Consider the following 25,114-nt stretch of genomic DNA (forward strand, 5'->3'; position numbering starts at 1 on the left):
GGAAGACTTTACACGACTTTGTATTGGAAATTATCGAACTAAGATACGCGCATAATTATTTTATTCGATAATTCTCGATTTTGATATTTTTTGACATAAATAATTATGAATGAAATAAAGGTATTCGAGTTTCCTTGGTATTTATTTTCAAAAATATAGTTCGAATCAAATACTAATTTGAACCAAATTCAAGACAACAATTATGAACTATTAGAGCTTCAATTCAAACTTGAATTATATATGTTTTGAGTCGAATTTAAACTTTAAAATTTTATTCGGTTGAATTCGATTACACTTTTAATCTAATAAAACTCAACAACGGTGTTATGATGCACGGATTTGGATTCCTAAATCATCCTTTGGTTGTGACATACATATGTATCTATACAATACCTAAGAATAGTAATTAGTACATCATCATTCAAGAAATGAACAATACGTATTGCGGTATTGGTAGCTATCAAATACCTAAACATAGTAAATTGTTGGAGAAATGGGAAAGATTTGGAAACAAACAATCTCTCGTGAATACATGATGTGTCACCAATAATCAAAACAAACAATTTTACACAAATGATTATTGAAAATAGAAATTAAGAAATTACTGCTAAAGTAGTGATTTTTTTCTTTCTTTCTATAATTTGCTAGTAAGTTGAGGATTTGATTTTGTCGGTTGATTGATTTATTTAGGGATAATTACATTTACAACTATTGAGGGATTTCATTTTTTTTTAATCCAACAATATTTAAATATTACATATACCTCTCTCGAGTTTTGTGAGGAATAAAAGAAAATCAAATGATTTTTAAAATTATAAACAGCCCACAGGTTCATATTTATAAGAAGTTTGTGCACCCTTACACACTGTTTTGAATCATGAAATTAAACAGGTTTTGATGGAATTTGGAATTGAAAATATTGTTTCAGTGTTTAAAAAATAAGATTTTAATACAAGATTGGTATTTGATGGGATTTCATTTAACTAAGTGAAATATTAACAAAAATAGTCGAATTTAATGGGATTTTAATTTATAAAATAAAAAATATTTTTAATAATAAATTTATATACTTTACTTGTAAATTTTAAGTTTTTTTCATAATTTTTTTACAAAATATCATTTATCCAAATTTTATACCATCAAATTTCAAAGTATATTTTAACCTTTTGTCAAACACCAAAATAAAATTTCAATTCCATGGATTTAAAATCTAGTTACAATTCTAAATCCAAACACACTGTTAAATTTTGTATTCATTTTCCATTTCAGATAATTAAATGTGAGATAAATTATAAATACAGGCTTGGCTGGGATGTAAGTAATATTATAGAAAATATCAAATTTATTAGTTATTTTTCAAAAACCTCGATGAGATGTGTGTATTAATTAAATGAGTAGGTATTAGACGGTCTCCTGGATTTATAAATTTCAGGCTTCCAGTCCATTCACAATGAGAATTAATATTTTTTCGGGGATTAAGGTGAATCGAAAACTTGTTTATAAAATTGATCCGTATTATATGAGTTTTTGTATATTTAAATATGGTTAGCCGTTAGGTATTTTATTTTTGTATGATTAGTCCACGTCTCTCTTTTCTTTCCAATATTAATATTTCGCTGCACGCGTTGCGTGCTCGTACATTTCATTTTTTTAACGAAAAAAATAAATAATAAATTGTAAAATTAAAAAATAATAAAAATATGACGTTTTCCTAAACAAATATTCACAAATATATATATATATATATCTTATAAAGTGAGTGTCATTTTTGTAAATAAAATAATATCAAAGGCCACAAAGTGAGCTTTTAATGGCTAGAAAATAGGAAACCGTATAAATGACTATTTTGCCCAATAATTTTGGTTTTATTGAAAATTAAGTTAGGAGATAATGATAATTTCAAATCAAGTTTCACCAATTAATTGAAAGTTTGTTAATTAGAGGATCTCTACTTTAATAATATAGTAAGATATGGAAGCAGAAAGATTACATGAAGAGCTTGAAGTTTAAGAAAGTAAACTGCGAAGACTTAGTGAAATATAATGGTCAAACTATACATATAATCAGATAATTAATTTATAATAGACAATATGGTAGTTGGATTTTTTTTTTCAAAGAGCCGGTGTCTTAATTAGTTGATAAATCATAAATGTACTAATTTTCTGTTCTGTTCTTTTCTTTTCTTTTTTTGTTTTTGTTTTTTACATCGTGTATATATACTTACCATGCATTATAAGATATGATCATGCAAATAAATAAAATAATTAATTCCATCACCTAACGTGTTGCTTGTTTTTTTTGTTTATTCGGTAGTAATTCATAAAATTCATTCATATTTAGTTATTTAGACTTCAATATTAATAGTTTATCGCAAGTAAAAAATGTGATAAATACACATATCCAAAGTCTACATTTTTCCTTAAATCATCGATATTACAATGTTTGGTCATCTGCTAAATATTGTATTTGGATTGAAAGATTTCCGTGGATTTGATTTCAAATCCACGCTTCGAACTTATTGTATCCATTTGATTGAAAATCAAAATGGATAATTTGAAATATCTTATGTTAGCTAAAAATAATATTATACTTCGATTTTTAATTCACTATTCCACCTAGTTATTTTAAATGTTTTTATTTGAAACCTCTCACAAATCCAAATTTATTTGGATAAAAATTGACATCTCAATTAATAAAACGTTTTTTTTTTAACTCAAACGTTATTTTCTGATTAAATACAACAATTAAATTGAGATGAGGTTGAGGAATAGGTGGGATAGTGGGGGAAGTTTTGGATGTTTGAAAATTACCAAAAAATGATATAAAATCAAAGTAATGAAATGTGATTTGGGCAAAGGATATCGGGAGTAGGAAGGAAATAAAATTTTCGGCGTCACATGATAGTTAAAATTTTTTTTTTGAAGGATGTCAATCTTTATAAAATAATAGCTAGGATTTAAATCCATCGAAGATCACATAATATAAGGCTATAAGGCTGTGTTTGGTGTATGGGATTACCCTGTGATTGATGGCCTATCCCTTGTTTCTCTTGTCGTTAAGGCTTTTCTCCATTTCCCGAAGCCCCGAGATATTTCACTGTGCAATAGGGAAAACAAATCCACTCCACACGCTGGGTTTAAGAATCCAAATGTGTACAGTAAATTGGATTGAGAGGACAACATTACCATATTGCCCCTTCATATTCCGATTTTAATGCCAAAAATTATGCTTCATTATCACTATTCTCAAATCTAGATCTGAGTTCTCTCACGCGATGTACAAGAACAATGGTTTCTGTGAATGCTGATTTTCGTTGAGCTAAGCGGGTGTAAAGGCTGATTACGTGATAAGCAAAAAGAGGTACAAACGATCTGGGCGCCATTTAAAAAAAATTTTGTGTTGTTTCTTTCAATGGGTGTCTTGATTTTCATCTTGCTGTGTAAAAGCTTCGTAACCAGAAGCAACCATATAATTTCTTCATTTACACATTATTGTTCGGGAACACTATTTTATTTATGCAATAACTAATTGGCTGTTCATTTATCATTGTTCATTGCTCATTTAATGATTTTTTATTTTTATTTCTATTACCCTTCCTTTATCCTAGAAAATAAGAGAAATACAAAGTAATTCTACACTGATGTATGAATATATATATTGATTTCTGTTTGTTTTCATCCTTCTCGATGTAAAAAAATGTCAGTTTGATATTACATATCAAACTCGAAAATGAAGAAACTCAAACACGAAGCACACTTATGGTGTACCCCAATTTTGATATAGAGTCACCAATCTCTTTTTAAGTGGTATTGTATATGTTGACAATCTAATGTTTTCTCTGTTTTGTTAAGTACTTCTACCAATGGACACGCGACGTAGAAACATTATCCTTATCATATTGGTGCATCGTATGTTGTTGGGGAATCTGTTGATGGTATGTGTTTTAGCACGACACTACAAGAATGTAGTTGCGAAACGAAGACGTGTCACACATAGAAGAGAAGTGTCTTACAATATGACACAAAGAATAAATCAACAAATTAATCATTTACATAGGATCACTGATGTTGGCGATGCTCAGTGTGTTTTGAATTTATGAATGAATCGGAATGCCTTTGCACGATTGTGTTACTTACTAACTAATGTCGGAGGGCTGGTCGAATCTAGATATGTGAAGGTAGAGGAGAAGGCTGCTATGTTCTTATCCATTCTAGCACATCATAAAAAAAACAGGGTTACCGGACATGATTACATGCGTAGTGGTCATACAGTTAGCAATCATTTTCACGAAGTGTTGGCCTCCATATTGAAACTACACCCTATACTTCTGGTCAAGCCTATTCCTATTACCGAAGACTCTTCAAATGACACTTGGAAATGGTTCAAGGTAATTATGATATATTTCATATTTTTTTGTAAAATAGGTTTATAATCTCATTTAATTCCAAACATCATCATCATGATATTAAATTTTGGTATTTACACCATCTGACAATTAATTTCAGGGTTGTCTCGGAGCATTGGATGGTACATATGTAAGTGTGCATGTTCCAAAAAATGAGCAGCCCAAATTTAGAACAAGAAAGGGTACTATTGCCATAAACGTACTGGGTGTTTGTGATCATAATATGAACTTCATTTACGCGCTTTGTGGTTGGGAGGGATCAGCAGCAGATGCAAGGGTGCTCCGTGATGCTGTGACACGATCTGAAGGTCTCAAAGTTCCGAGAGGTAATATTAACAAGTGTGTACAGTTAATGCCTCTATAAATATGTGTTAATTGGTGGTGAGATTCATAGTACTTTACGGTGCTTGAATCTCATAATTCTCATAAATTCAGATCTATAATTTCCAATGATTGTTTTGTGACAGGGTGCTATTATTTATATGACAATGGATATGCTAACGTGGAAGGGTTATTGACACCATATAGGAGAGTACGCTATCACATACATGCTTGGGCCAATTCATCTATTGGGCCTCAAAATTACAAGGAGTGTTTCAATGCCAAACACTGTAATGCACGTAATGTCATAGAACGGGCATTCGGGCTGCTTAAAAAGAGATGGGATGTGCTTCGATCACCTACATTTTATCCTTTGAAAATTCAGAATAGGATGATAATGGCTTGTATTTTATTGCATAACTTTATCCGAACTCAAATGCCCAATGATCCTGTTGAAGAAGTGGAAGATACAACATGTAGTCCTACACATGGCCCAAGTGATGATTTTATAGATAATTTGACATCTTCTCAAGCTTGGGACACTTGGAGAGACAATTTAGCAAATTCGATGTATCAAAGGGAGGCATGAAACAGTGTTTTTCATCTTGCTGAAATTTTCTATGTTCTTATAGTGATAGATTAGTTGATGTTGTTATTAGTGTTTGATCAATGTTTCGCTTGTTTAACTGATTATGTTTGGATTCTCATCATGTGTAATATAATCAAAGCTTTATTTGATTCAATGTTTGGTCATTTTTACTCATACCGTATGCTATCCAAGTCAGTATGCGTGTTCCCACGTCCTTAGCTAAAATATATTTATGTTTAAATTAATGAATTCCGATCATATGCAGGTCATCACACATTGGTTAAATACACAGCTATGGAATCTGGTCCAAGCATTTTCAATGCAAAGGGAAAAGGAAATAAAACTGAAAAAACACGTCGTACCTGGAGCGTGAGAGAGGAAGAAGCCCTTATCGAAGCTCTAAAAACAGCAGTCCATCGAGGGTTTAGGAGCGAAAATGGTTTTCGTTGTGGATACTTGTCTTTCTTGGAGACTGAGCTCGCAAAAGCGTTTTCAGGTTCAAATATCCGTGCTAATCCTCACATTGTTTCTAAAATTCATGTGTGGAAGAAAACACATGGCTCGTTGATGTCAATGTTAAGTCGAAGTGGTATAGGTTGGAATGACACCGACAAAGTTATTGAAGCTTCGAACGAGGCTTGGGAAGAGTTTGTGAAGGTACAAACCTGTTCTAGCTTTTAATTATTTCCATGTTATATAGGCTAATTTTTTGTACATTGGTGTTACAGTCAGATAATAATGCACGCCTCATGAGAAATAAGTCCTGGCCATTTTTCAATGATTGGTGCGAGATATTTGGTAACGATAGGGCAGCAGGGAGCTATGTTGAGCCATTTGCGGCTGCTGTACAAGATGTTCTGAACATCAACACTGATGTAAGTACTGATGTCGAATATGTGGCAACTGATTTTTTCAATGTGACAGAGGGTGCCGGTGAATCAATATCAGTGTCACAAAGTCCTTTGTCTAATGCAACTAGCAATCGAAAGGGAGACTCAAAGAAACGCAAGAAAAATGTTGAAAGTGATGATGGTATTGTCAATGCTATCAACAATTTAGCAGACATTACTAAGTCAACTATGTCGGATCTCGTAAAGCAACTTGGTACTGACGAGAAGATAGCTGCCCTTCTGGATAATGCATTTGACGCATTAGGACATATGACAGAGATCAACATGGATGATAAAGTATTTGTAGCGGAGTTGATGGTGGACAATCCAAGCAAGTTAGGACTGTTCTTGCGTTTGCCCCATGAGGGTAGGTTAAGTTTGATTCGACGGCCACTGCAGAAAGATTGATGATTGGATCAAGAACTTGTTTTGATATTTTGCATCTAGGGCACTACATATTTTGTGTTTTGGAAAACATTATGTAAGCCATGGGTTCTATTGTCGAGCCGCTGTAGTGTCTATGCTTATGACTATGGTGTACTTGCGTTTGTGGTTAAAAACCTTTTATCGAGCGCAAGATTATATTACTTGTTCGAGCGCTTTTGTTGTAAGTACACCAGTTGATTTTTTGGTGATTGTCATGTTATAATATTATATGGTTTTATTCGTACAGTTCAGTATTTGCATAGTCTCCCTTAATTAATTAGATTATATATAATATGTTGTATTGAACTAGACATTTGGTGCTTATCATTAATGGAAATGCAGTGCGAAGACAATATGTCAAAGTTAAAATAATTTTCGGATGTTTTTATATACTTGTGAAAATTTTCAATTAATGATCTACCTATTTGGTTTAGGATTGAACGAAACTATTGGTTTTATGTATTTTGTAACACAATATTTCTTTGCTATCAACATTGTTGGAATTTATGGTTTCTCATTCTTCTCCTTCTGTTATGTTCCTTAGAAAATGTGTGTGAGATTAAGAGATCATCTTAAAGAAAACAAATTTACAACACTGATATGTGTGGGAGAATGAGAGATCCTCTTAAACAAAATAGGGAGACATATATTATGCATCAACATACATTTACAATAGTGCTTCATGTTTGGTTGATTGACCGATGAGTAGCCATCTTAAACAAAACATATATACCACTACTAGAGTACTTATGCCCAATACGGTAAGCAACATCTACTTACAACGGAAATAACTTAAGAGGAGTCATAACCGTGATCCAAAACCAATCAAAATGTGAGGCATGAAATATGAGTCTCATTAACCAAACACTATTTACTAGTACGGGACACCATAGTTTATCAGTAAACATCATCTACTGAGTTGGAAGACTGAGAGCTTTGTATGTAGGTGGAGTCACCACTGCTGTCATCTAGGATGGAAGCAGGGGTTTCGGTGGTTGCCTCATCTAAGGGACATGATTCCGATTCTTCTCCACCACAGTCGGTTGCGATCGAAACATCTGCATCTTTACAGCTTATTGCATTCTTGCCATCAGCCCGATCCAACACAGTTTTGTCACCATTTCCAGCATTTGTTTCACTTCCTGAATTAGCATTCTCACCTTCAGAAGATAGTAGGACAACTTCGACATCTTCGTCCTCCGAATCACTGGACAGAATTATGATTTCAGGAGGGAGTTTATCAGTGTTGTTATTTGATGGTGCAGTAGAGTCCGAATTACTTGGGGAGTCATCCATATTTTGTGGACAACAGATGTAGCTTTCAAGGGCCGGAACTAAGTTGGACTCTATTATTGTATAGTGCTGCACATATATATATAAAAAAGTAAGTCAAATAAATGTGTTCTCAACCACCAAAGTAATGTACAAATAGGTGGTTGTGCATCAATTCAACAATACATCAATTAGATTTTTTTACTGTATTGTCTTACCATTTTCTATTCACATCCATGCCATCAATCCTCAAGCCTGCAGATTCATGATGAAAAAACATCAATGCCAAATAGTAGTTGTAAAAAAAAAAAATTGATCAGATCTTTCGTATTGAATTTATAATATGCAATAACATTACCAATAATTAATACTAACCAACTAAATTAAAATAAGCCAGAAATCATAATTACTAGATATTTGTACTATAATTAAGGAACATGGTCTATAGACCATGGAACTTGCATACAACAGAATCAGATTCGACATACATTCCCCCTTACAAATGTTTGTGGATTCATCTTGACGTACAAGACTTTATACAAAAAAGTACCATAGGTAGAGTCAAGATTTGTCACTGAATTCACATTCAAAACAGTACATATTTATCTCACAACATTAATTAGAAATGGAAGCACCATCTACTTGGCATCTTCCTTTAAATTCATCGAGCGCAACTTCCTTTCTATTGCAGCACATATCTCAGCAGACCTTAAAGAAAGTTGTCTTTGCTCATTTGCCAACTGTAACTGGGCTTCTATAAGTTGGCTTAAGCTGCGAGATTCAGTGGCATTAAATGAACTGGAAGTATTTGTTGATCTTGCCCTGTTTGTTGAAGTCGAACTCTCGCTTCTCTGTGTATGCTGTGATTCGGATCTATGCCTCTTCTCGATGTAATTAGTATAAGCTTTCACCGCTTCATCCCGACTATGAAAAGACCGGTGAACAGGTGATTGAAATTCGCAAACTTCCAACTCCGCTTCCTCCCATGTACTATAAATTCCAGGGTTTCGTCCTTTGAATACAACGTAGGTCTTGCCCTGTCACGGATAACAAAATAGACAATACACGTACATTACAAATATGTTTTGTAATGTGAAGCAAGAAAATGCTAAATTTGAGAAAATCACCATTTTAGTTCCACGGTTCAGTTTCTTAATCTTCTAAACTGCAAGAAAAAAGTGAGTCAACACAAAGGATCTATACTGAAAACCATCAAAACAAGGTGCATCAAATAGGATATACAACATCATTACCACAAGCTTCAGCCGCTTCAATTCTACTTCAAACTTAAATTATATTTCTTCGTTTCATTATTAACATGAAACTACAGCAAAAAAAATATGTATGGGAATCTTAGTAAAAACATCGATAGCTGCCTATAATTAAAAACAACCCAAAACACAAAAAGTTCACAATAATCATATAATATACGGAAAAACATTAAGCTCGGCGTTTCATTCTTACTTGTCAATAAATTAATCATATAATTTATCAGCTAACTTATTTCACTTTGGAAATGCACCTAAAATTTGGAATGAAAATTTGAAGAAAAATTATTTACCCGAAATTATGAGAAAGAAATATACATTCTATAATCAAAAATGAAAGAAAAATTATATTCATTACCTCCAACAATCGTCGATATCTGGGCTATTATTGTATGAAGATCTTCGTTGGAAAAGGTAAGGGAAAGGGTTTGAGATTTAACCTATGTTGGAGGAGTAGTATGGGGTGAGAACTAAGGGAAGGGCATTTTTGGTAAACATATAATATTAATTATCAATCCATATAATAATCAATTGAAAGAAACACCATACAAACAATCTTCTTTAATCAATCATTCACACCAAACATTAAAATATCATATCACATATTTAAATTATCCAATCATTATCAACCAATTTATCAATCCAGTTGTTATCCTATCACACAAAGTAAACGCACCCTAAGCTGATTAAGATAGTGTTTAGAATTACTTAAAAAACAAAAAAAAAAACTTTTGAGATTTTCCTTCATTTACCCTTATTTACCTAAAAATCTATATATTATAAAAATTACATTTTTGGACATGGCCATTGAGCCACTCCTGGTCCCTATATCCATCACTTTGTTATATATCTTATAAATGTATTTTCGAAATATAAAGAGGCGTGCGAGTTGAATATACACACCATGATTCCACCGATGTTTTGACACATTGGTTACTCGTAACTCGTAAGACTCATTTTTTAGCTCAAGGTTGTAATAATAATAATAATAATAACAACAACATGAATTTTTTAATGTATATATATATATATATATAGTTTCATTCATATGGGTAACCCACCTGACGTGACATTAATCACACATTGGATGTACAAAATGTCACGTCAGTTGTTGCTTACATAATTATTCATGGTGTTGCCTAATTGATCGAAACTATATATATATATATATATATATATATATATATATATATATATATATATATATATATATATATATATGCGTGTGTGTGTTTGAAGATACAGTCATTTAATGTAATCTTTCATTCATCGAAATAATTCGCAACCATCTTCGATGTTCCAAACACACGTGACATTTGTCAAAGTGTAACCTAAAAATAAATTATTAGCTCCAACACGGACAAATGTACTGAAGTACGAGAGAAAAATATTATCAATTATCAATCAAATTAAATAATAAAATATACAACGAACACTTAAAATGCTTTTATCAAATATATATATATATATATATATATATATATATGTAACATTCCATTAAATTTTTTATAATTAATGAAATTTCAATTGCTAAAAAATTATAATCTGAAAGCATAGTTAGTCATTGACCTCAACTGAGATTTATTACAATTATAAATATCTCCAAAAAACGTGAAAATAACCACTATCCTCTTGAGTATTTCCATATTGTACATATTACTCTCTCAATTTTAGAAACCAATTAAAAAAGTTTTACGATCAAATAATCTTCACAACATTACAAATTTACCATTTATTAATACACATGTCTTTGCACACATAAGACTGTATACCAAATTATAATTTTAAATGATATTACTTTTATTTTAAAACATTATATTTTGTATGGTATTAATTTTAGAAGATGATTTTGCAGAAAAAAATTGATTGAAAAAAAACTTGATTTATTTATAGTATTGGACAAATTTGATTTACTAAAACGTACTTGTAGGCTGTAGCACAAAACCTCCAGAACATTTAAAATACATATCTTTTTATTAAATAGTATTTATACAAATTATAAGTTTAAATATTTTTCAAATTATTTTTTTCGCATTCAACTCAATTATTTTATTTTTATAATATATTTAAAATAGGAAAATGTAATGGTCTGCAAACGGTTTTTTTTAATCACCATCAGAATTCATTGCATCGTAATTTTATTTTATTAATATTTTAAATTTAATTTTAATTTTAATGTATGAAATGGGTTTTTAATTATTTTTATTACATATAATTTAACTGACATAATTATCACATGGATAAAAATAATTAAGGTGTAATCGAATTTGATAATAATTTGAAGTCAAATTTATAGAATATTAAAATCTCTATTTAATCTAAAAAATGATGAAAATTTCACAAGAAAAGAATTACGAAATCATTAAAATTATAATTTGTTTAAGTAATATTGAAAAAAGTTAAATTTGAAATATTGTAGAAAATTTTAAATTATAAAACCTTTTTTTTATAAATTTTTTAATGGAGAGATTTTTTTTTGTTTTTTGACATCAATGGAGGGATGTTAAATATTACTGAATAATTGTTTTTTATAATTATTTGGAGTTTTTTTTAAAAAATAAATGTGATAAATCTAATTAACTTTAACCCTAGAAAATATTTGGAAACCAAGTGGCACTAATGGTCCACTCACTGATTTTAACCAATTATACTTTGTCACGCAACCCAAAACAGTGCCGTGGCGTTGACATAGAATTTCCCCAAAATGGCAACCCAGCGTCAGCTGTTGAATCACTTTTTTTTTCAGAGTGAAGTCGCATGAATCATATGCGATATCTAAAGGCGTAGGCCGCAACGATGCTCCTTCCCTCACATCTCCAAGAGGAAGAATCACAATCGGTAGGTAGATAGATAAAATCTTGAAATCCACAGCCAACCCATTCACACAGATGCACTGAACAATGTATATTTCATGATGAATACCTAGAAACTTTACTGTTTTCGTCGATTTTAATTGGCCACCTTTCATTCCTTATTTACATTTTTCTCGATTTTTTTTTTTTTTGCAGAATAGCCGTTGTTCTACACGCCCGGCTTGGTTTTATTTCATCAGGTACATGGGCTTACTTTATTTCTGTTTTTTATACATTTTAAAGTATTGGTTGGATTTTCTGCTTGTTTGGGTGTGAGATTTGTCTGGATTTAACTGAGAGCGGACTCATTTTGACCTTTACTGCTATAAATGAGGGGTCTTGGCTTGGGTAGATTTGATTCATCCTCCTTTTCAAGTTTTTTTTTTGGGTTTGATGATGAAGTCGATGTTTTTCTGAGGCAGGGGTGGGGGGTGCTCGTGGTGCGGGGGGGCTTGTGTCGAGTAATAACTGGGGATGGGGGCTTTTCTTAATGTTACAGTAGGTAATGATTGCTTGAATCTGGTTACAGAGTAAGATTTGTTGGTTTCCTCTTTTTCTTTCTTTGTTTGCCTCATCTTTTGTTGTTTTTATTAGGGTTTGAAATCTATGGTTCCTCGATGTTTTCAAAACAGTGGGATTGACATAGTTGGTCTCAAGATTTGTATGGCTAATGCAGCAAAAGGGAAAACAATATAATAGTGCTATAGGGATTTGCATTTGCGTTTGCATCATTTAGACGGTTCTTCCATGCGATTTTGAGGGATTCTTTAGCTTTGTAGACTGGCTGATTTTGTGTGATTAGTTGGAACTTGGGATTTGATGGTTTGATTTCTAGTTTCTTATTGGTAAAGTCATATTATCACTGATTCAAGTTTACCGGGATGTGTTAGTACGGATGACTGGTACTGTTGTTGAGGTTGACCTCATGTCCGTAACTGAGGTAAGACTAATTAGACGGCCACCTCAGGGCCCATGTTTTAGTGGGGATCTCGAAAAAACTATATAGTTGGTAATGATATTTCATTCAGTTAACTTCTACGAAAAACCAAAAAAAATATTTATCCCGCCGTGCTCAACAATTAAAGATAAAAAGGTTTCATTGTTCATCGTCTCCTTCAATTTTACGGTCAAACTATATTAAGCATATTCATTGTTCATCGCCTCCTTTAATTTGATCTCGTAGTGAACTGTGACTGAGGTGATTGAATTTCATAATTATGTTTTACTTTTAAATTTTAAAATTTGTATTAATAATTCCCAAAGGAATCTTTTTGTTTGCAAATTTCAGTGTGTCAATGTTGTGTTCTATATTATGCTCCCAACAAATAATTAATTTTCTGTTTTCACATTTGTTGACTTTTCGTTTGTAATTGATTAGGCAATTAATAGCTGCTTTACAAAATGCATTGTTTTGTTGTTCAAGGCATGATTCATGAATTGGTTACTTATGCTATCAATTTATCTAATTTCATCAATTAAATGAATGCTAAAATAATACAAATGAAACATATATATTTATGTTGAAACTAATCTCCAAATGAATTCCAAATTTTCAAGTTATATAATCTATAGTTATAATATAAGAATTTATTTGTTTAAACACAGTCAGAAATCAATGACACCAAAACATTTGAAAAACTCTTATTTATGAAAACAGGATTACATATGATGTGAGGAACCCCACTTTTTTAAATTCGACTCAAGCAACCTAAATCTCAAGTACAACACTTGACCCGATGAAAATGCTACTATTTTCAGAGTTTTCCTGGATCTTGGACTGTGAGATATTTTGGTCACAGTAGTGTATTATCAGTTTTGTACCTGGTAATTTATGCTGACCTTAATGATGGTGGAAGAACTAGGCATTGATTAAAGAAGTGTATGGGGATTGGGGATTGCATCTGAACATGGAGTTTTTGTGCATGTGTGCGCTCTTGCATGGTCGTGTCACTTTGGAAATTTGTTTCATCCCTTTGTTAAGAAATTTTTTATTCGTAATGAGCAACTTGTACTACATGTGAATTCGTTATCTTCTAATAGCTTTGATCGGAGTCTGGTATCTTTACCGAGTTGGATTTTTTCGTCTGTGTAAAACTATTAGATTAATTTTGTGTTGTTGAATGATAAGTCTCGGGACTCAATAATGTGCTACTTTTTAATCCTCTTATTTTCGCTCTCCTATAATTGGTTTACTTGTACATGATATCATGAGATTATGTTTTTAGATGAATGCCAATGCCAGCCAATCTTTCCTCTGGTAATGGTGGATTAGTGGCTGTTGTTTAATTAATACCCCTTCATTTTGATGCAGGAATACACCCGTGAAAGTTTTTTTGTGGACTTTAAATTTTTTTTCATTTCAATGACAGAAGCTGATAGTGAAATAGTCAAACCTGAGGTATGTTTTGCATGTCTTTTTTTTCGGTCATCTAATGTTTCTTACTCCTCACATTTCGAATACATTTATTTGATTTGCCTTTTCTTTTGTGTTTATGATTGGTAATATAAAATGTCATTATCTTCATTGTCTTGCTGCTCACTCATTGGAGGTAATGACTAATTATCAGTGCCAAGTTACATTGCTGTGAAACTTTAGTTACATCATGGTTATGTTGTCTCCTGTTGCTTTTTGATTTTTGCTTATTTTGACTATTTGATGGTGCACCCTAAGCAGATGCTGAAGGCTTGTGTGTGGCTTCGAACTTCTGATGATTCGATACAGCAAGTGGAGCAAGAGGTTGCCATGCTTTGTCCATTTATTTGCCATGAAATCCACTCAGGCATGGGATCTTCTAAGAATTATCCCATTTCTCTTCCTTCGCGAGTTAATCCTGGCATGCTGAGCTTAATACTAGACTATTGCCACTTTCATCAAGTACCAGGCCACTCTAATAAGGTTACCGCATGTTTGAGTACCTTACACTTGCTAATTTTTATATTTTCCCTTGATTTATGGAGGAGAGTCTTTTAGGTGTTCATATCATCAGGTGCAGGGAAATAAGTTCGTCATTTCTCATTCTTTGATGCAGGAGAGGAAGTCCTTTGACGAGAAGTTTGTTCGAATGGATACTAAAAGGCTGTGTGAGTTGACATCTGCTGCCGACAGCCTGCAATTAAAACCTCTGGTTGATCTCACCAGCCGAGCACTTGCACGGGTAATTGAAGGGAAGACTCCTGAACAGATACGCGAGATATTTCATCTTCCTGACGATCTCACTGAGGTGTCTTTTCATTTCAAGCAGTCACAATCTTACTTTCTCTGTGCTTCCTTGAGGATAATATATTTGTACATGCTCTCATTCTTACATAAACATGTTGCATTTGTTAGGAAGAGAAGTTGGAGCCTATAAAAAATACGATGGATGATCCAAGGATTCGGCTATTGAATAGATTGTATGCTAGAAAGAGAAAAGAATTAAAAGAAAGGGAGGAGAGACTAAAGGTGATAGTAACCTTACATTGTGGACTATTTGTTGCTAACTTATTGTTTTTTTAAAATTTGCGTGCTTTTTTAATGGAGATATCCAAATAGAATAAGCTTCTTTGAACTAGTTTGAAGTATTCGAGCTGTGACTTAGTAAATGGGTCTGAATGTTTTCTGTAGAATGTTGAGGTAGAAGAGGAGCATGCAGATGAGCGTTCAGTTGATGATCTATTGTCATTTATTAATGGCGACAACGAAGGTAGTTATCACAGGCTTTATTTTTTCTGCATCAATTGATGCCTTTAACATTCACCATTCTTGATTAAGTTGGGTTGATGTTTGTTGTCCTAGATATTTAAAAAAAAGCTCTAAGATTTTGCAGTTCGATATAATTAATCACTGTTTCCAGAGTAATGGATCAAAAAAAAACTCAGATACTCTGGAAACAGTGATTAATTATATCGAACTGCAAAATCTTAGAGTAATTGTGTTTTGGTTTGCAGGATGTGGTACATATTTTGATAACTTTTGTATGTAAATATATGTACTTAAAATGATTTACAATGGTAACAAAAGCAGTTGTGATAAAAAAATCTAGGGGGTTGATTGTATTGCAACTCTAACCATATTCTACAAGTGTTCTACTAGACTACCCAGCTCTTTTTGTTAATATTTAGAAATGGTACCTGATAGACTATCATTCATTAAATATCCAGAAGAGAATACAGAGGGTAAATTGGCCACTGACCATATACCCATTCAACCAATTTGCCTATCATTGAAGTTCATTTTTCATAATTTTTTATCTTCAATTTCTTCTGTCTTATTTTGTGTTTCACTTTGTGGTGCTAATTTACTGGATTTGTTACTCCCTTGTGTTTATAGATTTTTATGAATTATCTTTGTATTTGGCTGTGTCCCTGCAGCTTGTTGATTTTATTATGCTTTTGTTTGCCTTAGCTGTGAGAAGTGATTTTAACATTCCAGACAATGCATCATTTTCTTTTCATGCTTCCCTCTTTTTTGTCCGTATGTATTTCGAAGGGACTCTTATACATGCATGCTTTGCAGATTGTAAGGGTACTAGAATTTCTAAACATAAAAAGAAGAATCGTAGGAGAAAAGAACTTCAAAAATCTGCTTCTGTGGGCTGCACCATGAATTCAAGCAGCACTTCTTTTACTAGCAATGCTGCGGATGTGAATGACACGGTTTGGATCGATTTTACTTTTGAATTAGCTGCATCTTGGATTCTTTATTTCGTTAGGCTTCATGAGGGTTAGTAGTGGAAGTAAATACTATTTTTTTGGTTTCTCCAGTTCCCTTTTGACTGTTGTAGAGATGCACTTGCACCACACAACAGGCATGTGATGAATTCACTTCATTTTTAGATTGACAGTTTCTCATGTTGCAGGATTCACATGAGCTTAATTCTGCATGCAGAAATCCGATGACTCATACTGATTCCCTGCCTACCCATTTTAATGCAACAAAACTGCGGGACATTGAAGAGGATAGATCTTCACCTGACATTGAGTTTGATGATTGTGATATAGACGATGGCATTGACCCTGCACTAAAAGAAAAAATTGATAGGTGAGATTTATGACTTTTTGAGTACGTTTCAAATGTTACGAAAGAACTGTTGGTTTTCAAATCTTAAAGATTTTAAAAACAAATAGTTACATCTTCTATTCAGAGTCCTGCTGAACACGTCTATCTTTAGTTTTTTTCTTCCCATGCAATGCTCATGCTGATTGGTTGGCATATCTCTCTGATGGAATTTGGAAGTAAATCACAGTTGGTATATTGGTTGCCATATCTTGAGTATAGCTATGAAAGAAAATTGAGACTTCGCTAGAAGGTTAAATTCGGATTTTTCCTTCCTAGAGTCACTCTTGCGGGTTTTTTTCTTCCTATGTTGTAATACTTGCACAAGTTTTTTCCATCCTATGCAATTCTTGTCTTCCCGTTAAAAAGGAGTCAAATAGTGTTGAAATATTGTCCCACATCGATAGGATAGAGTTCTTGGAGGCCCTTAATATAGACAAGGGTAACCCTCACCTCTTGAGTTAGCTTTTGAGGTGAGTTAGGTCGAAGTTTCATTTCCTAACATGTTATGAGAACTCAGGCCTTCCGTGTGTGTTGGACCGCCCATAATTGAGCTGCCTATAGTTAGACCACCGTTAATATCTCAACGCTCTAGATGTTCATTCTTGGGCGTGTGGGGGGTGTGTTGAAATATTGCCCCACATCGGTAGGATAGAGTTCCTGGGAGCCCTTAATTTAGACAAGGTAATCATCACCTCTTGATCCACCTTTTAAGGTGAGCTAGGTCCAAGTCTCATTTTCTAACAAGTAGCGACCAAACAAAGAGTTGTCATTCAGAAGAAAATTTTTTACTGCTTATTATTCTACACTTCATTTTTGTGTTGTATATAAAAGTTATACCATTTATTGGTCAGGGAAGTCGAAGACTTTGCTAGAAGGTTAAATTCGGATTGGCCTGAAAGAATGCAACAAATTTTGTCTCTGGGTCAAGAGAGAATACCATTACCATTGGCGATTAATGGAAATGGTTCCTTGAGGAGATTCACCAGTAAGTCTGACAGTGTTCTTTCCTGAATCTGCCCTCAGTTTTCTATCTTGATTTCCCAATATGTAGGTTCTACTAAGCTGCATACATTCGTGGAGAATCCTATACCTGGAACTCAATTTGTCCTAAACCAACATGACCATCTTAAATCTGTTTGAATCTCTTGCCAGAGCACGTAAAATTTGCTTCTCATAGCGGTTTTCCCCCCACCCCTTTCCAGGCCTAGATCGGCTCCCGCAATGATCATCCAGGTACACCTAACTTCGGAGCAAAATCTGGCCAAGACATATTTTGGTCACTTTTTTGTACAAGTTGTGTCCATAGTGCCCGGGCACTTCAAGATAAAGGAGGATCAATGGTTCTCCGACTTGAAATCCTGCATCCGAAGAAGTCATGCATGATCTCCATACACCCACTAGGCTCCTCGAGATCTGGAACACATTACATGGAATACAAATTGATGTTCAGAGACAAGCTTCCATATTCCGAGAGATTAAAATTTTGATGTTTTCAATTGAGCTCATGCGCTTCACAGAAAATAAGTATATTTTCAGTTTTCAGGTCGTGCCAATGAGTTTTTTTTTTTGAATTGTTGTATATACAAACAAAAGATAATGTAACTTGAAACGTCAAGAAGCTTTTGCAGATTTCTTGAGCGATAAACTTCATCGTCCTTTCGAGTAGGCGAGGATCAGTCGTGATATAAGTCGTTTGGATAAATTTTGCGACATGTTTGTTTATTCACAACTTCCATTTCAAAATCAATTTTGACTGGTTTTCTAAGTGCAGCATGCCACTTGACCTCATAAAGATGAGGGAAGTATACCTGTGCATAAGGTCTCCCTTTACAAGTCTCGAATTCAAAACCCCATCTAAAATAATGTCATATAACTAGAACCAACAAATATCAATCATTATCTAAACCTCATCTAAAATCCTGTGATCCATTTGATGTTTCATCTACTGTTTCATACATATGTACATATACATACATATACACGCTAACATTTTTCACTATTCATCTACATGTATATATGAAACAGGAGATGAAACACACGTAACAAAATATAAACATAATGTGCTATGTTAGTCATTATGTAAACTGCATTAGACTTAAATTTGACATAGTCATCGGTCATCTGGTTGAAGTTGAACGTGTGGACACACTCTTTCCGGGTCCCCATGGTTCCACAGATGATTAAAATCACCTCTCTTCTTCGCCAATGCTATGAATGTGCCTGAAACCATTACGAAAAATGAACATGAATCTATACCATTACAAGGGTGCACCAAAAGTTATAGCCGACGATAAGATAAAAACTATTAGAAGGGGCATTATGTATCCTACTCGTTTTCCTTGTAACGAGGTTCGCTATGATTTCATTGTTACTTACCTAGTGTGAAAGGGACGATGTAAAGCAAAGCTGGTTGTCCATGTCCATCCATCAAGTTTAAAGCCACATAAGTGATGAGAAGCCCTATGAAATTAAGATGGAAATGTCCAAGTAAAGCTCTGAGAAGTGAATGCCACAAGTAACATTTTCTAACAAATTTAGTGTAAATCATATGAAACAAAATGCAAGAGTATGCCCTCAGCAATATGTATAATGTTCAAGTTCTCCCAAGTAAAGAGTCAATCATTTTTGAAAGGTAAATTCATCATCATTCGATTTCAATATATCTTTGAATCGAGCAGAAAACAAAGGGTGGATTAGGACGTATGTTGCTTATGCAAAGTAGGTATTGGATTACAAATCCTCGTCGTTAATAGAATTCTCGTTTCAAATCAACTAAAAATAAGATTATAACCATACCTAAACCATAAGCAACCATTGCCCACAGAAAGTATCCATCCTTTAGACTTTTCTTGGACAGCCAATCATATCTGCAAAGATGCACAGGAAAAATTAACAGAGTTGGTGATGTGGAATATTTAAGGCCGACGAGGGGTTACAAAAATGAATCAAAATATATCAGCATGTGTGATCTTGGTAGTTAAGAAGCACTATGATGAATTCACAGGAGCCACAATTTGCTTAAATCAAGTTGGCAATAAAGTCATATCATGAATTGAGTAATATGTATATAACTGAGACTTTGTTTTCTAAAATTGGAACTAAGGGTAGTGGAACAAGAAGCACTAATAATCTAACAATCATGTGGAGAACTTATAAGCCATGGAGCTCAAACCTCAAGGCAGATGCTATTACTAGTCCTGGTAAGATAATATCTCCAAATCCAATGATACTGTATCCGCCCCAAGGATCAAACATTCGAGGGATTTTTAGAAGCATTGGTATGCCATCTTCTCCACTTCCATCACCACGAGCTACCTGTGAGACCAAGCAGCAAACTTTAGTTTAACCCCATCACAAATCATGTATGCTTTATAAGTATCAACAAACGAAATTCATGCTCACCACTATCATGATGCTCTTATGGAACAACCATTTGGAAATGAAGACCCAAAAAATATCGTACAAGAATGCGCAGCTCAGTAGAACCGTTCCCACCTGACATACGAGGAAATTTTTGACAACATGTTATGTTTCTCTGCAGTGTTAATTGCTTCATAGATCTGAGGTAGGTTGCACTTGGATAGAAAGATTTGATTTGAAGGGAGAAATTTGATTTATAGAGAGATTTAAAGAATGGATTTGAAATGCATCCATCAAAATCCATCACAATTGCCATTACTTCTACATAAATTAACAAATTGGAGGATTAAAAATCCATCCAAGCAATCAAATGAATTTGAATTACATTGCTTCAAATCCCTCAATCCAAGCAGCAGCCTAAAAGAATTCGAATTTTGGTTATTACCTTGAGATTTGGAACTCGTATAATTTGGAGAACAGTAATAATCAAGGCAATGCCCTGTTCCAGAGGAAAACAAGTCAGGTCTCATTCCATTTCCAAGAAAAGGTACATCAATAAGAAGATGGGGCAGACTATCGAATTTAGAGCTATCGGCGTCTTGAAAACAAACTGGAACACGAGCTCCTTACGTATCCATGAGAAAATGCAATGAAAATGGAAGGTAAACTAGAAGGCAAAAAAGAAACAGAAACTGCACTCATACAAGTATATCTTGACCAATCCAAGCGAAGGAGACCCGTCGGAAAACTGCCCATAAAACAGCAAATGCTATGCACGAAGGAGAAACAGCAAGTGTAAGATAAGATATGGCTCCCAGAAAAGGTACTTTTATAAACGATTCTGCAGCATGTTCAAACCATCTGAAACTATATTGAATTGTAGTAAGTCCAGTGTACCAAAAGCCAAAGCATCAACTCAAATCCCGTAAAGTGCAATAAGCATAAGTTGAGGAAAAACACAGTGCATACCATGATAACAGAGTCACCAGACAAGTTTGCAGACCCTGTAAGCACAACAAGACAAAGAAACCAGTATTCAGTAATACAGAAAATATTTTTGTATGCAAATGAATGTAACCTTCATTTATCTGACACTAGCGAATATATTCAGTACATAAACATGATGAATTTATTTTTTTTTTAAAAAAACATAGACGAATTTACTTCTTCGAAACAAACTACTAATCATAACCAAAACTCATCATAGCATTTGAAGTTAAAAAGGCTTCCTCACTATATCATACGGCATTACAAGATTTGGTGAAAACATAAGCTACTGAATTGCCAAGACCTTTGTATTAATTTGCAAATACTTTAAAGAACTCGAATGTCCTGATCATGTCCTACATTCTACAGAACTTTTAACATTGTTCCCAAGTTTTATTGAAAATGTGTCCATAACTTCAAATCACGATCCTCTATAAAATGCAAATACCTATCTATTGACACATGGATCCTGAAAAGAACCAGTATGTTGCGAAAGATTATAATACCTCCATGCCACCAATGCAAAATACAACCACCAGAATCTCAATGAACGCATAGGACATCAACTTATAGAGCATGATTAAGAACATGGAAGCAATCACGACAAACAAAATTGCTGATGCAATGCTGATGTCCATGACACCGCTGGAACTATATGTCTCATTGCTGAGGTATTCATCAGAACCATCCTGCCAGATCAGTATAAGATGTTAATTGCATTGGCAATGTTTACGCAATCAGATATGTCTATATTTTACCACAAAACAGAATAACTTCAAATGAGAATGTGCTACCTTCAAGAGCTTCTCCTGCTCAACAGCTGCTTTTTTTGCAGTCCATGCAGACCAATAAGACGCACACAATATTGAACCAACAGCCATTAGCCAGAGGAACACCTCAGCGACATCAACAACTGGTCGTCTTGGAGAGTACATCTGAATGGAAACTGACACAAATGCAAATCTATAAAGTACAATGCTATGAAAATGCCTCATGTAGACACAAACCCTAAATTGATAATAATTTACACAGCTTGAATGAGAGCCTAATTACCATTTGAGTTATCCCTCATACTCTCTATCAAGGTTGCACCAGCATCCAATGGGAGCATAACAACTGGAATCCGAATATTTACATCGGTTTCGTTTGCCTCACAAACCATTTTGAAGAGTTCTGAAGAATTTAGTCGTCAGAATATAGTCGAGCACATTAATTTTGATGTAGGGGTGCATTCAGCTGGAAGCATACATAGTTGTTTTACTGGGACATTAAGTTCAAAGAAAAGAAGAGTGGTCATGACTTCTAAAAAGTTTCCTACAAGGAACTGTAGCAATCTGATCACGAGAAAACAAAACAGCTACATCCACACATGAGTCAAATATAATTCACACAATTGTATCGAGCCTGTGGAAGTTCAATATCAAAATATGCTCTAGTTACAGAGACACTGCTACTAGTCTCCAATTTAAAAACCCACAATTAAGGAGGCTGATAAAGAAAATAAACCTGTTCGGTTGTTTATTATAAGTAAAGCTGAAGCTCCAGCAGCTGCTGCAATGTCTGCTTTGGTAACAAAGCTGCAATTTCCCCGATGTGCCAACATTACTTCACCTGTAATCTACACAATAGCAAAGGGCGGAAATATGAGGAAGATGCATATGATGACTCATAAACTTTCAGTTTAAAAGGATAAACCTTGTTCTTAGGTCTACGACAACAATCAGGAGGATCCGCAAGAGCAACTCTAGTAAGGTTTGCCCGCTTCTCTTTTGATTCCAAGGTTGGGCCAAATCGGGCTCCTACACCCACAAACCCCACCACTTCTTTACCATTAATCCACACTGGTACTTTAACCTATTTAAGTTACAAATATAAATTTAAGTTAGGAAAGGTTAATAACTTAACTCAATTACATTGTTTATAAAGAATCTACCAATGAATGGAGCAAAGTCATGAAATATGGAGGTGTCTCCACTCTCCAGTCAAAAATTCAGTATCATAACAAGGGAATGCTCCATTATATTTGACTTAGTGTGTAAAAACATCAATTAAACCTGCGGCATGACTTCTAATGCTGCTGCACTTATGACCCACTGTACAGCAAAACTAATGTCTCTTTGGAAATTGCATCCTCGTTAATTTGTTACATAAATAGAACCATATATTCTTCAGGGACTTTAGCAGGGAAGAAGTAAATGCTAAATAGGAATAACAACGAACACAACTCTAGCAATACATGACTCATCCAAATTCATGCCTCCCCATCACACATGCCAGCATCCTACAACATTTACTTCTAGCTTTTTCCCCTAGATAATTGCATTTTCCTTTCCTAGCTATTTCCAAGATCCAGATGCAACATAAAAAAAAGGACAAATCGATGTACCTATGTGAAATCTATCAAATTGAACAGAAAACTCTCACATGGGACTTGATTAATAAGCAAACTACAATACAAGACAAAAACAAAAGGCAACAAAAAGCTAGCATAATATTCCAAGCATTTACATTCTTAACCACAAAGACACATAAAGATATGACCCAAAACTATAAAGGGTACCTGTTCAAAAGACACAATAGTGAAAGATTATAAATGGGTGAACAACAGAAATCTCAGTCTACACCCCCTTTCTAATCGGTCAAATACCAAGAAAACGCACTGAAAAACCAGCTCATAGGACAAAAAATGCAAAAAAAGATCTATCTTTAACATCAAGAATAGGAAAGGCAAAGAATTTTTACCAGTACAAAGTTGTTTTCACAACCAGGCCTCGCCGGAGCGACGTCATCTTGATGAATGATGTCGCCTGCAAACACTAAACAACCACTCAACAACGCAAATATTGCACAGTAGAAAGCTCTGTTCTTCATCTCCATCGACTCAATAAAACCAAAGTACAAAAGTCAGAAGAAGAAAGGAAAATTTCCCGTGTCTGAAAACGAATGGATCAAAGGGTCAGCTGGCATTTATTCAAAAATTTAATTGCTGTTGGAATATTTTTTTCTACAGATGTGAAACTGGAGACAAAACGAGGAAGAATTAGAGATATACACGGCAGATTCAAAATATATAAATGGAAAATGTGTAAAGTGTTGTTTGGCTTTCGTGGTTGCTTTTATTACCTGCTGGATTTTTCCACGCTGTACGGCGACGAAAGGCTTGTCTCCATCGTTGAAATGGTACTCGAACCTTCCCACTCCACGATTCCTCGGCCACTCACGACGGCGGCGCGTGTGCGCACGTGATGTCAGGCCTTACGATAAGTGCGCCGCACGTTTTGTAGCTTCGTGTCATTGTCATACATCGCGAGTTGTTGGCTATCTTTATCTCATTTTTCATTTGTTTCACTTTTTTATTTTCTTCACGAAAATGCATCTTTATCATAATTTTTAATATAATTATTTATTTTGAATATGTTTCCTGTTTTTGTAAAAAATAAAACAAACAAACAAACGATGTGTTATATCTATACATTATTTAATAGAAAAGATACAACGAAATTTGTACGACACAAAAATTCAATATAAAAATTTCATTTATCAAAATCTCATAATACGTTGAATACAAAATTTTATGATATAATTGTTGTACACGATATTTGTGATACCTTTAATATTATCCTATTTAATATATATAAATATTAATATTAGAAATATAAAATGTTTTCATACATAAACTATTAATTCGATATATGAGCTTTTATCT

General features: G+C 33.8%; 4 protein-coding genes and 1 long non-coding RNA gene across 8 annotated transcripts; 3 read left to right on the forward strand and 2 right to left on the reverse strand.

The window, feature by feature from the left end:
• The first annotated feature begins 4,099 nt into the window (after positions 1-4,099).
• LOC140877218 (uncharacterized) lies at positions 4,100-5,315 on the forward strand. Its single transcript, XM_073280748.1, has 3 exons — positions 4,100-4,387; positions 4,506-4,731; positions 4,873-5,315. Exons 1-3 carry the CDS (start codon positions 4,100-4,102, stop codon positions 5,313-5,315), a joined length of 957 nt encoding a protein of 318 aa, XP_073136849.1.
• Positions 5,316-5,609: 294 nt separating this feature from the next.
• Positions 5,610-6,613, forward strand: LOC140877219 (uncharacterized). Its single transcript, XM_073280750.1, has 2 exons — positions 5,610-5,972; positions 6,044-6,613. The coding sequence occupies exons 1-2, from the start codon at positions 5,610-5,612 to the stop codon at positions 6,611-6,613; spliced, it is 933 nt and encodes a 310-aa protein (XP_073136851.1).
• A 1,782-nt stretch (positions 6,614-8,395) lies between these two features.
• On the reverse strand, positions 8,396-9,227 carry LOC140877432 (uncharacterized). The gene is made up of 3 exons (XR_012149273.1): positions 9,157-9,227; positions 9,031-9,068; positions 8,396-8,940 (listed from the first exon to the last, which is right to left on the reverse strand). It is a non-coding gene; the product is annotated as an uncharacterized lncRNA (long non-coding RNA).
• A 2,667-nt stretch (positions 9,228-11,894) lies between these two features.
• LOC140885019 (SKP1-like protein 21) lies at positions 11,895-18,808 on the forward strand. 4 transcript variants are annotated; one of them, XM_073291934.1, is made up of 12 exons: positions 11,901-12,009; positions 12,180-12,223; positions 12,914-12,963; positions 14,335-14,421; positions 14,698-14,919; positions 15,053-15,244; positions 15,352-15,465; positions 15,628-15,706; positions 16,519-16,658; positions 16,862-17,043; positions 17,913-18,046; positions 18,264-18,808. In XM_073291934.1, exons 3-12 carry the CDS (start codon positions 12,919-12,921, stop codon positions 18,284-18,286), a joined length of 1,218 nt encoding a protein of 405 aa, XP_073148035.1. In that variant the 5' UTR covers positions 11,901-12,009; positions 12,180-12,223; positions 12,914-12,918; the 3' UTR covers positions 18,287-18,808. The 4 variants fall into 4 exon arrangements, with proteins under 4 accessions (XP_073148038.1, XP_073148035.1, XP_073148037.1 ...); XM_073291935.1 differs by lacking the exon at positions 11,901-12,009 and adding an exon at positions 12,028-12,073; XM_073291937.1 differs by lacking the exon at positions 12,914-12,963 and having other exon boundaries at positions 11,895-12,009.
• Positions 18,809-18,937: 129 nt separating this feature from the next.
• Positions 18,938-24,489, reverse strand: LOC140885018 (signal peptide peptidase-like 4). The gene is made up of 14 exons (XM_073291933.1): positions 24,151-24,489; positions 23,104-23,262; positions 22,915-23,026; positions 22,462-22,581; positions 22,203-22,354; positions 21,915-22,097; positions 21,391-21,425; positions 21,126-21,288; positions 20,867-20,920; positions 20,464-20,556; positions 20,234-20,376; positions 19,858-19,928; positions 19,438-19,521; positions 18,938-19,281 (listed from the first exon to the last, which is right to left on the reverse strand). The coding sequence occupies exons 1-14, from the start codon at positions 24,283-24,285 to the stop codon at positions 19,172-19,174; spliced, it is 1,614 nt and encodes a 537-aa protein (XP_073148034.1). The 5' UTR covers positions 24,286-24,489; the 3' UTR covers positions 18,938-19,171.
• Between the last annotated feature and the right edge of the window lie 625 nt (positions 24,490-25,114).

This window comes from Henckelia pumila, chromosome 2 (genome assembly GCF_033568475.1).
Source record: "Henckelia pumila isolate YLH828 chromosome 2, ASM3356847v2, whole genome shotgun sequence".
In the NCBI taxonomy this organism is placed as follows: domain Eukaryota; kingdom Viridiplantae; phylum Streptophyta; class Magnoliopsida; order Lamiales; family Gesneriaceae; genus Henckelia; species Henckelia pumila.

What these genes read in the sequence shown, in the direction of transcription:
- LOC140877218 (XM_073280748.1), top strand. Translation starts at nt 4,100, where the DNA reads ATGAATCGGAATGCCTTTGCACGATTGTGTTACTTACTAACTAATGTC. An exon ending in ACACTTGGAAATGGTTCAAG is followed by an intron (nt 4,388 to 4,505) that starts GTAATTATGATA and finishes AATTAATTTCAG; the next exon opens with GGTTGTCTCGGAGCATTGGA. An exon ending in AGGTCTCAAAGTTCCGAGAG is followed by an intron (nt 4,732 to 4,872) that starts GTAATATTAACA and finishes GTTTTGTGACAG; the next exon opens with GGTGCTATTATTTATATGAC.
- LOC140877219 (XM_073280750.1), top strand. Translation starts at nt 5,610, where the DNA reads ATGGAATCTGGTCCAAGCATTTTCAATGCAAAGGGAAAAGGAAATAAA. An exon ending in CTTGGGAAGAGTTTGTGAAG is followed by an intron (nt 5,973 to 6,043) that starts GTACAAACCTGT and finishes TTGGTGTTACAG; the next exon opens with TCAGATAATAATGCACGCCT.
- LOC140885019 (XM_073291934.1), top strand. Translation starts at nt 12,919, where the DNA reads ATGACTGGTACTGTTGTTGAGGTTGACCTCATGTCCGTAACTGAG. An exon ending in TTCCTGACGATCTCACTGAG is followed by an intron (nt 15,245 to 15,351) that starts GTGTCTTTTCAT and finishes TGCATTTGTTAG; the next exon opens with GAAGAGAAGTTGGAGCCTAT. An exon ending in CTGCGGATGTGAATGACACG is followed by an intron (nt 16,659 to 16,861) that starts GTTTGGATCGAT and finishes CTCATGTTGCAG; the next exon opens with GATTCACATGAGCTTAATTC.
- LOC140885018 (XM_073291933.1), bottom strand. Translation starts at nt 24,285, where the DNA reads ATGGAGATGAAGAACAGAGCTTTCTACTGTGCAATATTTGCGTTGTTG. An exon ending in GTGAAAACAACTTTGTACTG is followed by an intron (nt 23,263 to 24,150) that starts GTAAAAATTCTT and finishes TAACTTAAATAG; the next exon opens with GTTAAAGTACCAGTGTGGAT. An exon ending in AGCAGGAGAAGCTCTTGAAG is followed by an intron (nt 22,098 to 22,202) that starts GTAGCACATTCT and finishes CTGATCTGGCAG; the next exon opens with GATGGTTCTGATGAATACCT.